Source organism: Sus scrofa, chromosome 5 (assembly GCF_000003025.6).
Source record: "Sus scrofa isolate TJ Tabasco breed Duroc chromosome 5, Sscrofa11.1, whole genome shotgun sequence".
In the NCBI taxonomy this organism is placed as follows: Eukaryota; Metazoa; Chordata; class Mammalia; order Artiodactyla; family Suidae; genus Sus; species Sus scrofa.
The window spans coordinates 5,295,839-5,313,807 of NC_010447.5; the positions used below are offsets into that span (position 1 = coordinate 5,295,839).

At 46.5% G+C, this 17,969-nt stretch overlaps 1 protein-coding gene across 1 annotated transcript in view; it reads left to right on the top strand.

The window, feature by feature from the left end:
• Positions 1 to 17,969, top strand: part of EFCAB6 (EF-hand calcium binding domain 6) — a 241,137-nt gene that overhangs the window by 128,845 nt on the left and 94,323 nt on the right. Inside the window, 2 exon segments of the mRNA XM_021091409.1 lie at positions 243 to 416; positions 1,941 to 2,109. Of these exon segments, the coding sequence (XP_020947068.1) occupies positions 243 to 416; positions 1,941 to 2,109 (343 nt within the window).

Sequence of the window (17,969 nt, forward strand, 5' to 3'; positions counted from 1 at the left end):
ATCGTACAAGTCTGTGTGTAGACAGACATTTTTCTCTCTTGTGTGTGAATGCCTCGGGGTGGCACGGCTGGTTCCTCTGGTGAGTCTATGTTCAGTTGCCAAACTGTCTTCCAAAGTGGCTGCACCATTTTGCATCCAACCAGCCTCGGGGGAAAGATAGAATGACATCCTTGCCACCTCGGTAGGGCCAGTCTTCTCTTAGCCATTCTAATGGGTGTGTTCTAATTATTTTTAAAATTCAGACTCTGCAATAAGTTTCAGGATATTACTTCAGGAAGAATCCTTTACAAGAAACTTTTGGCATGCCTAGGAATTAACGGCCCGCCTACTGTCTCTCCAGTTCTTGTTCCAAAGGATCAGCTGTTCAATGAACATTTTCAAAAAGAGGACCAGCAGCAGCCAGATCTTTCTGAGAGGTAAAATAAAACAAAATGAAAGCATCTATTAAAGCCACAGAGCCTATCGCGGGATAGGTAGGTAGTAAATATTTGTTGACTAAATGAGTATTTAAATATTTTATGATTTAAATAAGAAAGATGGCCAACTATAAACACAGTGATTGGAGCCAGGGAGTTTTCAAGCTTGCACAGATCTTAGGCGCCGCTGCATGGATCTGTTAATTCTAGAAATGGAAGCACTGAGGTCTGAGAGGTTTGGGGACTTGCCTCAGGTCACCCACAAACGTAGTGGTCATCCTGGGGCCTCCCCCCAGGACTTCCGCCTCCCAGAGGACTCTCAACTGTTACGTACCTGTGTTCGCGCTGACTCTATTCCAGAAAATTAGACTCCTTACCACTGTTTCATATTTATTGCAAAATATACCCGTTGAACCGGTTAACATTTTCTAACGTGAATGATGGAATTATTTAAAGGATGGCTCCATTGAACTGTGACAATAAAACATACTTCGTAGATCTATTAAAAATCAGACTGATGAATATTCTAGCCCTTCTTCATTTTGAAAAGTATAGGTTTAGTCTAATGAAAAGATATTATTTTAACTTCCTTGTTCGTAGCTTATAATAAATCCATAAGGAGAGATAAAATGTAGAGCCTTCCAGCAGGCTTCACTTTGTCACATCCCTTTTAAAAAGTTCTTAAGTGTAGGGCAATGGGAATATTTTAATGCTACACTAATGAAATTTGACTATCTGGGCCTTTCAGTAGTAGCTGCTTTATAAATGGGCAGAAGGATGGTATTTTAAGAGAAAGGTTAAATATTCTGTGAGAAGATACGTCTGCCTCCTAAAACCAGTAATAGCAATGAAGCATTTCATGAAACACAGGCATTCCCGGAGAGTTCTTAAAAGTCGACAGAAGCAGCAGGAAAGGAGTAGCAAGCAGTCCGCTGTCTCAGGGCTCACGGCTGCCCACGTGGGTCCAGGAGACCTGGGGGGAGCTGAAGAGCCGTGTCCTTCCGTTACACCTGCAGCCTCACGCTCTCACACGCACACCCCGTCCGGGCCGGGGCTCCCACATCGGGGACGTCCCTTCCTGCCCCTGGATATTGGATGATCTCTGATCTGGTGGCCACACAGCAGGCTCTTCAATTTAAGGCTTTATAACAGCCCCTGAGTTGCAATTTCCCCTCTTCACTCCTTTGTCTGTGCTCTCTGCCCAGCCACACACCCTACCCAGCCGGCTCAACGCGCAGCCGAAGAGTCTGGAGTGGGGATGCCAGTGTCCCCTTCCCTGGGGTGCCCCCCACCCCCACCCCCTGCCCGCCGCCCTGTGCTGGCACCACAGGAAGAGCTGTACCTGGCTCTGAACCCACGGGCCACGGGCGTGTAATGAGTCCCCAAGTCCCTCCATCCACCTGAGCACCTGTTCCCCTGTTTGTGAAAAGGGGGGCAACCCCCTCGTTGTCCTGGGCTGAATCCCAAATGGGTGAGGCCTTTCGAGGCCCTCTGCTGCATCTGCGTGCCTGCTTGTGATTTTAGAACCGAGCCCACGGAGAGTAAAAGTGCCGTGACCAAGAAAGTGACCAAGGAGGAAGTTATTGAAAAACTCAAAGACTGCATACGGCAGCGGGACCCAGCGTTCAGAAAACGATTTCTTGACTTCAGCAAGGAACCCAATGGCAAAATAAATGCGCATGACTTCAGGAAGGTAGGAGAAGGGGCCTCTCTGCATTCCTATTTTCCAGAAGAAGTTCTGTTGTTTTATTGCGCTAACACACTTTAAGGGAGAGGCGTTAAGTTTTTGTCTTTTTTTTTTTTTTTTTTCTTCTTCCCAGTAAGGGTTTATTCCAGGGCAAAGCAGATTCATTTCTAGGCAGCTTTCAACATTTAAAAAGATTTTTCTCGCCAAAAATGTCTTTGGCAACTTTCTTCAGAGCATGCTATTGATATGGATGTGGCCGATTTTTGATAGTTAAACCTGCAGAACAAAGCGTTCCTTGCTGCATTCTTTGGCCGTCCGCTGAGTACCTGGCTCACGGGCTGTGGGGTTGGGGGGGGGGAGCAGAAGCTGCCCTGGTCTCCATCCCTGCCCGGGAGAGGGGTCCCGTGATGCTGATGCGGTGGTTCGTTCCTCAAGAAAGTGGGAAAAAAAACCCTGGCAGTGAGACCGGGAAGCTCAGAGCACTGATTTGCATGTGCTTCTGGGAACCGGCGAGGTCCTGCCAGAAAGGGCTCCGTTTGAAGGGCTCTGCATAGATTTCTCAGGAATTAATTTAAATGATTGCTTAAAATTCCTATTATAATCCCTCTAGCTAATCATCTTCAGCTTTTTTAAAGGAAAGCCTTGCGGCTAATATGTAGCAGTGTCCATGTGGACAAATTTAGAAGGCGGCAGTGAAATATATTTCCAAGAAGAGAATAATTATATCAGCAGCTACTATTTCTCTCGTGCCTGCCCCCATGCCAGGTGCTGTCATAGGCTCTTTCCGCAGCTCATTTCCAAGCCTCCAGACGGCGGCGACGGGGAGGGTGGCTGGAGGGGACTGGGCTGGAGGCACAGGCATGGGAGCAGACAGCTCTAGACACAGCGCCGCGCTCCCCTTGGCCGCACAAAGGAGCAGATGTGGAGAATCAGGTGTTTGTGGGCACATGGGGCCTGGCGAGGCAGCTACTTCCAAGATGTACCTGGGAGTAGGGGTGACAGGTAAGGAAGAGGGAAGACGCAAGGACGGCTCCCAGATCTCTGGTTGGGGGACCCGGGGGCTAATAATTCGTCGCTGCTGACTCTGACGAGAGCAACTTCAGTGGGGTCATGGCGTGAAACGGTGGGAACCCTGGACCTCCCCCCGGGCACCTCGTCCTGGTCCCTGGTCACCTGCACTGGTCCTGACCCTGTAATAGTCCCCAGTGACCGCAGTGCTCAGCGGTCTTGATTCAGAGTCAGTTCACAAGTTCACAGGGAATCGTCTGCACTGCCCCGGGGAAGGGCTGTAGGTGGCGGCAAAGCTGGGACTGATGTCCGCCCTGCCCGAGGCCAGCATCTCACCTGCGAACACCTTTAGGTCCCCCAGCTGAGCTGAGCTTCATCCGTCTTAGGCTTCTTCTGCCGACGATGAGCCAGCGACTCCCTCGTGCCCCCTAGACCACCCTCCTGACTCTCCTGAGTCCGGCTCCCACCTGCCCCCTGGCTCCCCCCTACCCTGGGGGTCGGTCTGAGAACCACCGTTAGTCTCACCAAAGCCACTCCACTGCAGCCGCTCCAGTCTCAGGCAAGGGCCACCTCTTTTCCAGTTGTTCAGGGCTGGAATCTTGGGCTCTTCCTCGCCTGTCCTCTCTCACAGCCACATCCAACTCATCATCCATCCTGTCGACTCCCTTGAAGGCGCCCCGGAGTCTGACCCCGGTCCCCCTGCCCTTCTGTTCTGACTCCTGGGGTCTTACGGCAGCCTCCTCGATGCTCTGCTGCTCCTGCCGTGCCCACTACAGTTTAGCCGCAACCCCAAAGCCCAGGTGACCCTCCAACAAGTCAGTGACAGGGGCCACGCCCGCTTGGGACCTTTCAATGGTGCCCCATCTCACTCGAATAAAACCAGAGTCCTAGAAAGGCCTAGAAGGATATGCGCTGTTCCTGCCCTCCCCTCCCCCAGATCTCCGTCTCTCCAGTCAGTGTGATGCGGTGGCCGCAGAGCTTCATGCCCAGGGAACTGCGAGTGAAGCCTTACGTCACATACCCACTGGCCCCGGGTCTCGTTCGTTGTTAGAGTGTGGGCAGCGCTTAGCCATGGCCTGGACGCCTGGCACTCTGAACTAGAGGTGCTAAGGCTTCTTCCCCCGGCCATCGCCGTCCCCGTGGCAGGGGCAGGAGGGTTCTAGGAGGGGAAGCCGCAAGAAGAGCATCCAGAGCCGGGAGGGAACACGCAGGTCACCAAGTCCCCGAGTCCCCGTGGGTCACTGCTGAAACCCAGTTGCTGGTTTTCACCCCCTTGGTCAGGAAGCCTTTGTCTACTTTCGGATTCTGTGTGTTAATCCATAACCGATCCCTACCCCTGCTCTCATGACTGTAAGAGATACAGCTTCTGATTAGTGTGAGATAAGCAGTGTCACCACTGACAGAGGCAGAGCTGTTGGGTTGTCCTGAACTCAGTGTGCTTTTCTTGGTTAAACATGCAATTTCCACTGGGGGAAGGAAGGAACTGTTCTTTCTGGACTCATACTAGACCTGGTCTGGGTATTTTGCGTCACACATTAAATCATTTTTCACATCAGCCTTGTAACCCACATTCTTCCTCCCAGGAAGTCCCCCTCGCCCAGTTCATGGCTCTGGCCCCTGCGCCACAAAGCCTGTGCCTGTTGCATATTTGTAAATGTGTCAGTTTATTTAATGAGTCAAGAGCTGGTGGTATTATAGGAAAACTTTTTGAACTTTAGGTTGTCTTTGAAGCTCTGTATTCCTTCTCTAGATGAATTTCTTCCCTCTCCTTCATTTGCTGAATTAGCAGCAAACCTTCAAAACAGTGGCTTACATTTTAAAAGTAGCTGTTTTTATCTCCTATAACAAGCAGGCCAGAGAGTCTTGGTATAGGGCCAGTGCAGCAGCTCTACGTGGTATCTTCACAGACCCAGGTGGCTTCTAGCTTTTTATTCTTCCAGTCTTACCCTCATGGATGCAAGATAGCTGCTGGAATACCAGCCATCTCACACATGTTTCAGACATGAAGAAAGGGAAAAGGACAGGGGAAAAGGCTTGAGCCAGAAGAGTCTTTCTTTTATTAAATGGCTTTCTTAGAAGCTCCTCTGGTTTACATGTTATTGGCCAGACCTGTGTTTACTGATCTAGAAGGAAGAATAGGAACTTGTGTATATGTATTTTTTGGCTGGTACATTCCTACCTGCAGAAAAAGCAAGATTCTCCTCCTATGGGAGAAGGAGAGGATATGCCTCAGGCAAGCAACGACAGCAGACTTTGCCAACCTTTCTCTTGGTAAACATTTTTGAGTGTGTTAGTCGCATACTCAGTATAGGACTAAGCCATGTGGGGAACACGAATAAACAGAAGTTTCATTGCTTGGGCCTGGGTTCATGACTGAACCCCCAAGGACACGTAAGTCAAGATGAGTCTAATTGAGTAATTAGACTAATTGAGCTGCTCCATCCATCAGGAATTTGAGGGCGGCATTACCATTCCAGGTCCCTGTAGTCGGCTCTTCCCGACGGAACTGTTATTCTTCGTCCTCACTCAATACACTGAAGAACATTGTTTAGCTCACACTTGTTCTTGCTCCCATTTCTCGAGTCCCAGTGGAGGCTTCTGGAGGCAGGCGCAGGCTGCAGAGCTCATCAGCAAACACACCCAGAGCCCCGAGCTGTGGACTAGGGAAGCAAGAGTCCGTAACAGCCCAGCCCAGCGGCCCAGATTTTTAGACGCTTTGGTTCCTTGCTTCTGCAGCTGCTTGAAGGCGAGGACACGTTGCCTTGCTGAGAAGGAGGTGAGCTTCCCTTCTTCCTCCCCGCAGGGCACCTTATGCCCTCTGGGCACTCGTCAAACTCCGCGTCTGGGGAACTGGCCACCTCCCCAGCCAACTGCCCTCAGTTCTCAATCACAAACAGTCTTCCCCGCTTAGCGCCGTGGACCCCGATGTAAGCCAAGCCCCACCAACACCCTTGAGTCTTAGGTTCCTCACAGCTTCCTAATCTTGCAGGTGTCTTGGGGGCGGCCAGCTGTGCGTTCGAGCTCCCTCACATCTGCAGTTCTGTTCTTCCAAGCGTCGCACAGCCATCGAAAGTCTATATGTATTTCTCCATCTTCCAGCTACAACTCTGACAGAGGCCCAAACTGGACCCTCTTGACATCTGACTGTGTCCAGATTGGCCCGTCTCTCCCGGGCGGGAGTCGTTGCAGGTCCTCAGCGCCAGTGTCCACACCTCTAAGGGCTTTGTTTCTGCCGTTTTGTCCTCAGGGCCTTCCTCCCAGGTGGGCCTTTTCCTCCTAAGAAACACAGTGTGGGCACTTGTATTTTGCTTTAAAAAGTTCTCAGTTTAGGTCTTTAGACCCCAGCAGTTCCAGAGGTCAGCACGTGTCTGGAAGGGGAAACCAGGCATGCTTTGCGCCCACCCCCTCACATCTCCCGTTTGGCCACTTCAGCACTGTATAACTAGGGAATGAGCTGCTGGAGTGGCCCTCTGCCTGGTCCAAACTGATTTCTCCATCCAAAGTCTGCTCCCAGAATCACGAGCTCTTTCCAGGGAAAAGGCAGGTGTGTAGCCTCAGTTCGCCTCGGAAGGGTTGGTCTTTTCTACCTTGGAATTTTGGTCCCTTTCTTTATTTTTTTTTTTTTTTTTGTCTTTTGCTATTTCTGGCGCTCCCGCATATGAGTTCCAGCTATTGAATCGAGCTGTAGCCCCCTACCAACCAGCACGCAATCGAGCCGCGTCTACACCTACCACAGTCACGGCAACGCCGGATCGTTAACCCTGAGCAGGCAGACCCCCCCCTCTGTCTAGTCATTCGTAACCCTGCGCCCGGAACTCGAATTTTGGTCCCTTTAAATCTCATAGCTTTTGCAGCTTTCTGATGCCTTCTTATTATTTGTAGTTATTGACCCGTTCTACTTGTCTTCTTTGGGACTATTTGCTTGCTGTGAATTACTGCATGCTATCCAAAAGCAGAAGGTGAGATCTATCAGTTTTGTGGGTTGTTGTTGGGTTTTTTTCTTTTTAGGGCTGCATTCGAGGCATACGGAGGTTCCCAGGCTGGGGGTCGAACTGCAGCTGTAGCTGCCGGCCTACTCCAGAGCCACAACAACTTGGGATCCGAGCCACGTCTGCAACCTACACCACAGCTCACGGCAATGCTGGATCCTTAACCCACTGGGCAAGGCCAGGGATCGAACCCACAACCTCATGGTTCCTAGTCAGATTCGTTTCCACTGTGCCATGACAGGAAATGCAGTTTTGTGTTTTCAAAGTAACAGCTTTATTTGTATTGTTACTTTTCTCTTGCATATTTGTTTTATAGTTCTTTATTTCTATTATTACCTCCATTATTTTCTTCTTTCTGCCTGACTGGGATTTAATTTGCTTTTCTTTTTCTAATTTTTTGAAATAGAATGTTCAATCACTGCTTTCCAGCCTTTGTTTCTCTTACGTATGAACTGATGGCTATCCATTGCCCTCTAGGTGCAGGCTTAGCCACATCATATGAGTATTGGTAGACCATATTGTCATTGCCATTCAGTTCAAAATATAATTTCCCTTGTGATTTCTCCTTTTGCCAATGGTTATTGCTTAATTTCCAAACAGTTTGGTTTTTCTAGTTTACCTTTTATTGTTGATTTTAAAGTTGATTTGGTTGTGATCAGAGAATAAATTTTAAAGTCTAAATGACTTCAGCTGATCCTTCGAAATATACCGAGGTTTGAATTAAGACCTGACATAGGGACAATTTTGGTAAATGTTCCAGAAACACTTGAATAGAATGTGTACTCCATCACGGACCTTTAGTTTTCTAGGTATGTCAATTAGGTTGATTCTGTTAATTGTCTTTTTTAGAACTTCTGTATCCTTATAAAATTCTTGCCTGATGGGATACATCAGTGATTGAGAGAACTGTGTTGAAGTCTCCCATCTGATTGTGGACTTGTCTAGTGAGATCCTTTTACATTCTGTTGATTGTTGCCTTATTCGCTTTGAAGCTAAATTATTGGGTACACATAGTATTGCTGAAACTTCCTGCGAACTGTCTCTTCTATCATTGTGACACAACTCTCTTGATACAGAGTGATGCTTCTTGCCTTTAAGTGTTTTTTTTTGTTTTGTTTTGGTTTTTGGCTGACAAAATACAGCTACTTCAACTTTCTTGTGATTCATGTTAGCATAGTGTATCCTTTTCTATTCTTTTACTTCAGACTTTCTGGATGCTTATATTTAAATTGTCCCATATGGCCAGCATAGAGCTGATATTTTAAAAGAGTGACAGTCTTAGTCTTCTACTTGTAGTATCCAGTCCATTTTGTATTTAATTACTGATATAGTTGATTGTATATCTGTCACTGTAATATAGTTTTCCTATTTGACCTAGCTGTCTCATGTATTTTTTTCTGTCCTTTCTTGCCTTCCTTTGAGATTATTTAACTCTCTGTATCATTCTGCTTTCCCCCAATCAGCTTATTGGCGAATACATTCTTCTGACAGCTTTTGAGGCTGACATGCACCTAGAGATTGTGGCATGCATCCTTGTCTTATTGCATGCATTTAAATATAACTTGTTATGTCTACCACTTCTCTAGCAATGCGGGATATAAAAATAATTTCATTTACCTTCCCTATCTCTTATGTTATTGTTGTCCTGCATTTAAATTTTACATCTATGTTAAATCCTACAAGATCCTTTTTTTATAGTGAATAAGGTGTCATGTGTATCTACATGTTTATCTTTGCTGTTCTTTCCACCTTACATTTTTGTGTGCTTGCACCTGAACTCATTTTAATTCTGCCAAAGACCTCCCTTTGTCCTTTTAAAAAACACAAATGTACTGACAACTAACTCTCTGAGTTTCCATAGTTTATTCAGATTTCCTTAGTTTTAACCTCACATCCTTGTTCTGTTCCAGGACCCCATCCAGGATCTTGAATTACATTTAGTTGTCATGTCTCCTTAGGCTCTTCCTGCCTGTGACAGTTTGCTTTTGGTCAGATATTTCGTACAATGAGCCTGCATTGGGATTGCTCTGAAATTCTGCTCTTGATTAGACTGGAGCATGTTTTGGGGAGGAAGACCACACAGGTGAAGTGCCCTGCTTGTCACATCCCATCGCATCAGGCACATGCCATCAACCTGACTTTCACTGTTAACATTGACCTTGACCCCTCAGCTGAGGTGTATTTGTCAGGCTTCTCCACTGCAACTTAACCATCTCTCTCTCTCTCTTTCCATTCTACACGCTTTGAAAAAAATTCACTCCACTCAGCTCACCCTTAAGGAAGGGGAATTAGGCTTTACCTCTTTAAGGACAGAATATCTACGGAAATTAGTTGGAATTCTTCTGCATGGGAGATTTGTCTCTTCTCTCCCAGCGAATTTAGGAATTCATTCAGTCATCTATTTATATTGATATGGACTCATGCCTCGTTATCCTTTAAATGTCTGTATTATCCTTAATGATGTTTTTGTTTTCATCACTCCTGATATTGATCATTTTTAATCTTTTCTCTTTGCTTCTTGAATAGTCTAACTAGGTACAGATTTCTCACTTTTGTTGCTCTTTTTATAAAAGAAGCTGTGGTTTCATCATTTTTAAATATCGTTTGTCCATATTTTATTTCATTGTTTTCTGCTCTTATCTTCAGTATTTCTTCTCTTCTGCTTATTTACTTCTACTTTCTTTGTAATTTGCCTAACACACAGGGGATCTTTCTTGGAATTTTCACCTGGAGAACCTGGTGGAGTTCCTGGTGGTAAAATCCAGGAACATGTGCCCCCTCCCCCCACCCCAAGACTGGACCCCCAGGCGTTTCTCATTCTCAAGCTAATCCTCACGCAGCCCCCAGCAGTCTGTCAAAATCCCCCCTTGAGTGTTCCTACCAGTTTGTGGCCGCAGTGGCTTCTGCTCCAGGTAAGCTGGTCTTGGCTGCGACTCTCTGTGTCCAGCTGTCCCTCCAGATTTCAAATTTTTCTGATGGTTCTGAGAAAAGTCATTGATGTTCAATTTGTTCAGCTTTTTTCGTGCTGTAAGGATGGAAGTGATGGCCTCGAAGCTCTTTACCTGCAGAACCTGAAAGCAGAATTCTGCCCTTGCTTTTTGAAGCTATTTGAGCGGGGAGTAGCGTTTTAGTTTGGCAGTTATTTTCCTCTGGCATCTTAAAGATATCCCGCCATTGTCTTCTGGCGTATGTCAGTTCTCTTGTTAAAAAAACCCCACCAGTGTTATTGTTTTCAAGTTTGGATGTAATGTGTCTTTTTTCTCTCTCTAGCATCTTCTAAGATTTTCATCTACACATGCATGTGTAACTGGGTCACCATGCTGTACCATAGAAAAGTGACAGAATACTGTAAACCAGCTATAATGAAAAAAAATCATTATATAAAAGAATAAAAAAATCATTATATATATATATAAGATTTCCCTCTTTGCCTTTGGATTTTGGCAGTTTTACAAATGTGTCTAGTTGTGCCTTTCTTTGTGTGCATCCTGCTGTGTTTTGCAGTTCTTCTTAAATCTGTAAATTGCTGTGTTTAATCAAATTTTTTGTGAGAAATTCTCAGCCATTATCTCTCCTCCTTTCAGTTGTGTCCCCTTCTGTCGGTTCCTCTTGGACTCCAATTATGTGTATTCAACCTGGCCGCAATATTCCATGTCTCTTTCACTCTTTTATATATTTTCCAGTATTTCTCTCTCAGTGCTTCAGTCCCATTGACCTGTCTTCCAGTTCATTAATCCACTGTTCTGCTTTTTCCGATCTGGGGTTTGTTTTATTCACATAGTTTTTAATTTTAGTATTTTTTCCAGTTGTGGTATGCCCATTTGGCTTTTTTACCATACACCGGTGTCTTTTCTGCTGTCTCAACATATTCCTGTGTTTTCTTAAATATATTTATAGGTGTTTAAAATATTTTTCCTGCTAACCCAGTATCTAGATCACTTGTAGAACTTTTTCTATGGTCTGTTTTTCCCCTTGGTTTTGGGTCACATGGTCCCAGCTTTTGGCATGCCAGAGAGACTTTTACTGAATTTTACTGAATGCCAGATATGTATTAGGAAAACTGAGAGGCTCTAAGGTAATGGGTCGCCCACCCTTTCCTTTGCTGGGCAGATAAATTGGGACTGAGGACCTTGATCCAGTTAGGGACTGAGTTGATTTGAGGCTGGATTGCAATTTTTCAAGGCTCCATTTGCCTTTTTTTTTTTTAACCCCTCTTTCTAGGGTGTAGTCTTCCAAGTTTTTAACTGGGAGCCCTCGCCTTTGAGAAATCCTGAACTCTGTCTGTTCTTAGTTTCCTCAAGACCAGAAACAGGTGACCACAAAGACCCCTTCAGCTTTTCGGAGGCTTTCTGCCCCATGAGGCTCCCGAACCCAGTAGGTGCCTTGAGAGGAGAACCAGACTCTGTCAGGCTCGCTTCTCTGTTTTCCCTTCTCACCAGGAATCTGACCATTCAGGTCTCTGGTTTTGGCCTCTGTGGTCCCAGGAGCTTACCACCAGCTCTGCTTGTTTCTCTGCCTGCTGGTGGTAACCATCTGCCTGGGCCCTCAGCCCCAACCCTGAGCCCTGGCCCTGCTCCCAGAATGGGAGCGTGACTTTTCACTCCAAGTTCTGAGGTTCTCCTTCACTCAGACCCATGTGCCTTTGCGTCCTGGTTGTTTCAGCAGCTCTCTGTACTTCAGACGGGTGTATTTTGCTGTATTTTATATGGCTTTTCTGTTTGTTCTCGGGGGAAACAAAGACCTGCAACCTGAACACCAGCCAATACCTTTTTGATGGGCATTCACTTCTTTTTCCCTTTTTCCCCTTCTTAAAACGATTGTTCTTTATGTATCTCTGCAAACTGATGCTTTCATCTCTATGGAATGGGTTCCCAGGAGTAGGATTGCTTAGTCCAAGAAAATATATATTTTTTTAATTTTAACACATGTCGTCTGTGGGCTTTCTTAAAAAACACTGTAGCCTTTCGTATTTCTAACAGCTGTGTATGAGAGTATCTTTTTCTCTGGCCTCTGTTATATTGCATCATAGCTCTTTTTAATCTTTGGTGGTCTGATAGTTTTAAAGTGATAGCTCAGTGTAAGAGTCATTTGCATCTATTTCCCTGATCACTGGTGAACGCCTGCTTTTTTTGCCGTTAGGATTTGTTCCTCTGTGAGTTGCCCATTTACATCCTTTGCTCTCTTGTCAACTTAGAAGATGCGTCTGTTTACTATAAACATGTTACTTATGGATTTCCCTAAGAAGCCTGGGACTCCCACGTCACCCCCATCCTCTAGACTGTCACCCCTGGGGCTTTTTCCCCCTAAGGTCTGTATCTCTCTTCATCTGACCCCCGCCTTTACCCTCCCAGCTGCCATAGCTCTTGGCTGACACTTTCCTGTTTGCATCAGCTCCTCTCTGATTCTCTCCTGGGGGCACCGCTTCCTGCAGCCCTGCCTCCCTCCCTGAGATGAACATGCTACAAGGTCAGTTACCTGTGCTTTTGTTTTTTTTGGCCACACCCACAGCATGTGGAAGTTCCCAGGACAGGGATTGAACCCATACCACAGCAGTTATAATGCCAAATCTTTAACTGCCAGGTCACCAGGGAACTCTTTATCTGTGTCTCTTTAATTCTCTGTCCTGTCCCCAGCCTCTAAAGCAGGACCCAGCACAAAATAAGCATTCAATTTTTTTTTTGAATAAATGCAATCACTCTTGAAGTGTTGTAGAATTGTGGTTTAAAATGGGGATGCTGAGCTAGGCTGCCAGGGTTGAAATCCCAGCTCTGTTACTTAACAACGATGGGACCCTGGGCAGACCTCTCTGTGCCTCAGTTTCCTTATCCTTAAATGGAGATCATTTTAGCAGGTGCGTTGTAGGGTTGTTATAAGGATTAAATGAGCTGCTCTACGTGTATTAGTTTCCTATGGGTTTGTGACAGAGTACCGCAAACCGGCCGGCCTGAAGCAACAGCTCTGGAGGCCAGAAGCCTGAAATTAAGGTGTCAGCAGGGTCGGCTTCCTCTGACGGTTCTAGAGGAGGGTCCTTCCTCGCCTGATCCAGCTTGTGGCGGTTGCTGGCAATCTTGGCGTTCCTTGGCTTGGTGGCTGCCGTCACTCCACCTCTATCTCTTCCTTCTGCCTGGTGTTCTCCTCCCTGTGTGTCTGTGTCCAGATTTCCCTCTTCTTGTAAAGACTCCAGTCGTTGGATTTAGGGCCACCCTCATCCAGGATGGCCTCATGGTGGCTTGATTTGACGGAAGAAGATCTTGTTTCCATGAAAGGTGGCATTCACAGGAACCTGGGGGACACAGTCACCCCAATATGGTATGTGAACCCTTTCAGTGCGGCCTGAGGGCAGGGACTCTGCTCTTCTGTCTGCTCTTGTACTCCTGGTGGCTTGCCTAGTGTCTGGCACATAGGTGTCCCCCAGTGCCTCTCGCATTAACTTATTAGCCCTTTGTCCTCTGCACTACAAATGTATTTTCAAAATCTGTCATTTGTCTTTTGTATCATCTTTTGCCACTATTTTAAGTTTTGTATACCCCAATATATCTATCGTCCATCCTTTCCGCCCTTTTCTTTTTTTTAAAAAAAAAAATTAATTCTTATTTGTAGATTTGTCGTCTTGGTTAATAAGGTTTCATTCTTCTACTCCTGCCGCCACCCCCGTCTCCTTTGCATATCTTACAGATAATCTCCTAGACTTTCTTGCAAGAGCATTTGCTGCCTTATTTTTAAAATGTGAGTGCTTAATCCATATAAATTAATTTTTGTATGTGGTGTAAGATAGGGCCTTTCTATATTTTTCCTTTGTCAATTGTGAAATTCTTATTATACGAGGGTATATATCTGAAAATTCCCATCTTGTTATGCTGGTCTATACATTTTTTTCTATGTTTTTTTCTTTTTGGTAAAATAGATTTTTCTATTTTTTTCTTATTTTACTTATTTTTCCTCTTTTTTATATTTTCTTGACTACTCTTAGGCCAGGTTTGTATTTTTCTATACAAACGTTATCCAGTTACCCCCAAATGCATTAACAGGATCATAGTTGGACTTGCACTGAGTTTATGTATTAAAAACTTACCTGCTTTTGAAATGGGGAAGAGAGAAATAAAGACATGCACAGAGGGGAGCTTGGCCACACTTGACTCTGTGCTGGGCTCTGGGCCTCCACAGTTAGTCTCCACCTGCCTTTGAACCCAGATGAGATGCCAGGACTTGAGAACAGCCTCCTCTGGAGGAGAGTGGCCTGTGTGCCTTCATCTGCAGTCTTCACAGTTTGTTATTGACGTGCTGGGTTCCTTTGCTGGTGGACACGCTGCGAAGATTTTCCATGTGTGTCGAGTGCGCTGGATTCTGGGTAGTTGCCTCCAGGGTCACCATGTCTGGTGGATTTCCTAGTCACCCCGGGACTCCCCTTGACCCTGAAAGCTGTCAGGTCACCTCGTCTTTTATTCTCATTTCTCAGTTTCTGAAGGTTGAGCATCTTGTCTTTTGAGCCATCTGAGCACAATTTTAGTCTTGCGTTTGAGTTCTAGCAGGATAATATGTTGTTAAAAACCCACCAAACTAAGTCATCATTGTCACTCTTTTCATTGTCATCATCATGCCCGCGGCAAAAAGAGAAAAGAGAGAAAACCCCACTGTCCTGCAACTTGGCGATTGTCGTTCCCAAACCACTGGTCGGTCTGGAGGTTCGGAAGGTCTGAGGAGGGATTGTTTTTGGCAGTGTGGTTCCGTACCATCGCCTGTGGAGAGGGCGGGGTTAGAGCAGGTAGACCAGGTGATCCACCTGTGGAGTCGAACGCCTGGGTTTGGGGCAGCGGTCGGGTTGTGATCATGGTGTCTTTCTAGTGGTCGCAGCACTGCCACCGGACGTCTAGAATCCCCTAGACTCAAGGGGCTGGCGGGACCTCAGAGCACATGCACCTGCCAGCCCTCTCCTCACTACCCTCCTTCCCTGTCATTCACCATCACCTCCCCTTTGCCCAGTGATGCTGGCCTGGGTTGCGTGGAGCCCCTGACATGGAATGGGACAGATGCGACCTGTGCAGCAGCCTCAGATCTGCTTGTGTGGTCTGGCTTGGCCTGGGCCCCATGACCAGCTGTTAGAAGAGCTTGCCCAGCGCAGCTGCTGTCCCTTCCGTTTGGTCCCCAGAATGCATGCACTTGAAACAGGCCTAAACCCACCGCCTGAACCGGATCCATCCAGCCAAGTTCATCTTACATCAGCCAAACTGCACTTGACCTGCAGACGCACCAGTGCGAGAATACATGTTTGTGGAGTTCCTGCTGTGGTGCAGTGGGTCAAGGATCCTGTGTTGCAGGAGCTGCAGCTTGGATTTGATCCCTGGCTGGGGACTTCCGTATGCCATAGGCATGGCCATAAAAAAAGAGTAAACGTTTGTTTTGTTGTCAGCCACAAATTTTGGGTGGTTTGTTGTGTAGTATCTGGCTCATAAAGTCCCCATCCCTATTGCAGCCCAGAGGCTTGGGAAGCACCCAGCCCTGGTGTCTGCAGACTGCTAGGCGGCTCATTGGAGTAGGGAGTGATAACAGTCCCCAGTGTGTGGCTGTCGTTATTTGTAGAGCTCAAGCCTCGACTCTTGAGTCCAGACTCAGCCTCAGGGTTTGGTTGTCATTGGCTGCCAAGCAATGGCAGCGGAGTTATTTGAGTGTCTCTGTGCTCAGGCATGTCCTTGGGGGCAGGTGCTTGTGCCTCTGGACTTCAGGCTCCTCTGTAAATGAGTCTGTAAATGTTGCAGCTGACACTCGCCGGGCTCTCCCAACACTGAGTAGTGACACGGGACCCAGTGGTGTCAGGCTGGCGTAGGTTCAGACCTTCACCCCAGCACTTACAGCTGGGTCCTTCTAGCAAACAGATGGCTCATTTAGCCTTTCTTAACTCTTATCTCCTCATCTGTAAGATGGAATCGGTAGTGTTTGCGTGGAGGAGTTGTGATGTTTAAATAAGATAATGCGTGGACATCACTCAGGACAGCGGCCGTCACCTGATAGACCTTTAGTCAAACTCTCTTTCTCGGTGACGCTTGTGAAGCTTCCGTTAATGCCTGGAGTCAGTGTTTGCAGCTCTGAAGCCAGCTGTTGCCATTAGGTCATTAATGCTGGGACGCTGCTTGAGATGCTCACCAGCTTTAACGCCCACTTCTGAACTGCTGTCTCCGGAACAGTGCCCCCCCCCACCTGCCATCAGTGTTCTCAAGGGGCTTTTATCCGAGATGCTGCACAGCCTTTGAACATCCATTTCATTCTTCAAGTATTCCTGTCACTTAAGAAACAAAAAGGAAATCTGTTACTTTATCTGCACTCATAACAGTATCTCAGACTAAATACACTGCAGACTGGCAGGTGATAGCATCATATTTGCCTCTCACCTAGGTTTGCATCAGCTTTAAACACTCTCTTACTGGGGCCACACGGACAATGTAATGTGTGTGTCTGCATAGTCTAAGAAGTATTTGCCAAGAGGGCTTCAACTTTCTATTCAAGTACGAATCTGTTTTGAAAGTTCCATGTTCTTTTTTTTAATTAATTAATTAATTAATTAATTTTTTTGTCTTTTTGCCATTTCTTGGGCCGCTCCGCGGCATATGGAGGTTCCCAGGCTAGGGGTCTAATCGGAGCTGTAGCCGCCAGCATGCGCCAGAGCCACAGCAATGCAGGATCCGAGCCGAGTCTGCAGCCTACACCACAGCTCACGGCAATGCCGGATCCCTAACCCACTGAGCAACCTCATGGTTCCTATTGGATTTGTTAACCACTGAGCCATGACGGGAACTCCGAAAATTCCATATTCTTTTCCAGCCATGGTTTTCCATCTCTAGTGCCAGCTTTGATATGATCAGGTGGTCCTGATGATTGGAATTCTCCAAGTATGTCTATATTCTGGGTGACGGTGGCAGCTAATGGTGGGAGAGTTGTTAGACAAGCAGGATCATTGGGGTGGGGGCGGAGGGAGGGGAGATGGAGCAAGCCTGAAATTCTAGAGAAGATATTTTTTGCTTCTTTCATTTTGACTATGAATGGATATGTCAAGTAATAGCAGTAATATTAGTTATTAAAAATAAAACCCTGGCATTCTCGCCATGGTGCAGTGGGTTAATCTAATTGCAGCATTGCTGTGGAGGTGTGGGTTCGTTCTCTGCCCAGTGCAGTGGGTTAAAGGATCCAGCATTGCCACAGCTGTGGCATAAGTCTCAGCCGCAGCTTGCCCAGGAACTTCCATATGCCACAGGTGCGGCCATTAAAAACAAACAAACAAACATAAACCCTCCAGAACTCTCTTTGATTTTTATCACAAATAACTTGGGTCAGAGGATCTCCAGGAGGGAGGAATGGCTAAAAAAGCAGTCTCCATATTTTATGCCCCAAATTCTGTGTTCTCCTTAGATTTTAAATCTCCATCTCAAGGGTTAGCATGAATCTTTTCTTTGGTTCTCCTTGACTGAGGCAGACTGACATTTTTAAGAGAACTTTACTCAGTACAGTATTAAGGGGGGAACAGTAGCAAAATCATGGCTGATCCAGCACCAAAACAGTGATGTGCCCAACAGAAGCATCTGCAGCCCAGTTCCCAGTTCCCAGCCTGCCTCCCTTTCCTCCTGCTTCCTTTTTAGGTCTCAACGGACAATAATGTCTTCTTGTCCTGCCTCACACTATTCTTGATCTTCTAACTACTTGCTAGCCAAGGCTAGATGGCCACTTTGAGTGCTTATCTGCTGAGGTGTGGACTTTCTCAGATCACACTCAAGATTCATCCAGCATGTGGCAGGAGTTTGGTGGGTGTCCATCATTCCCTCACACTGATACCCCTCCTCCATCATTCACCATTTACTGAGCACCTACTGTGTGTTCTGGGGA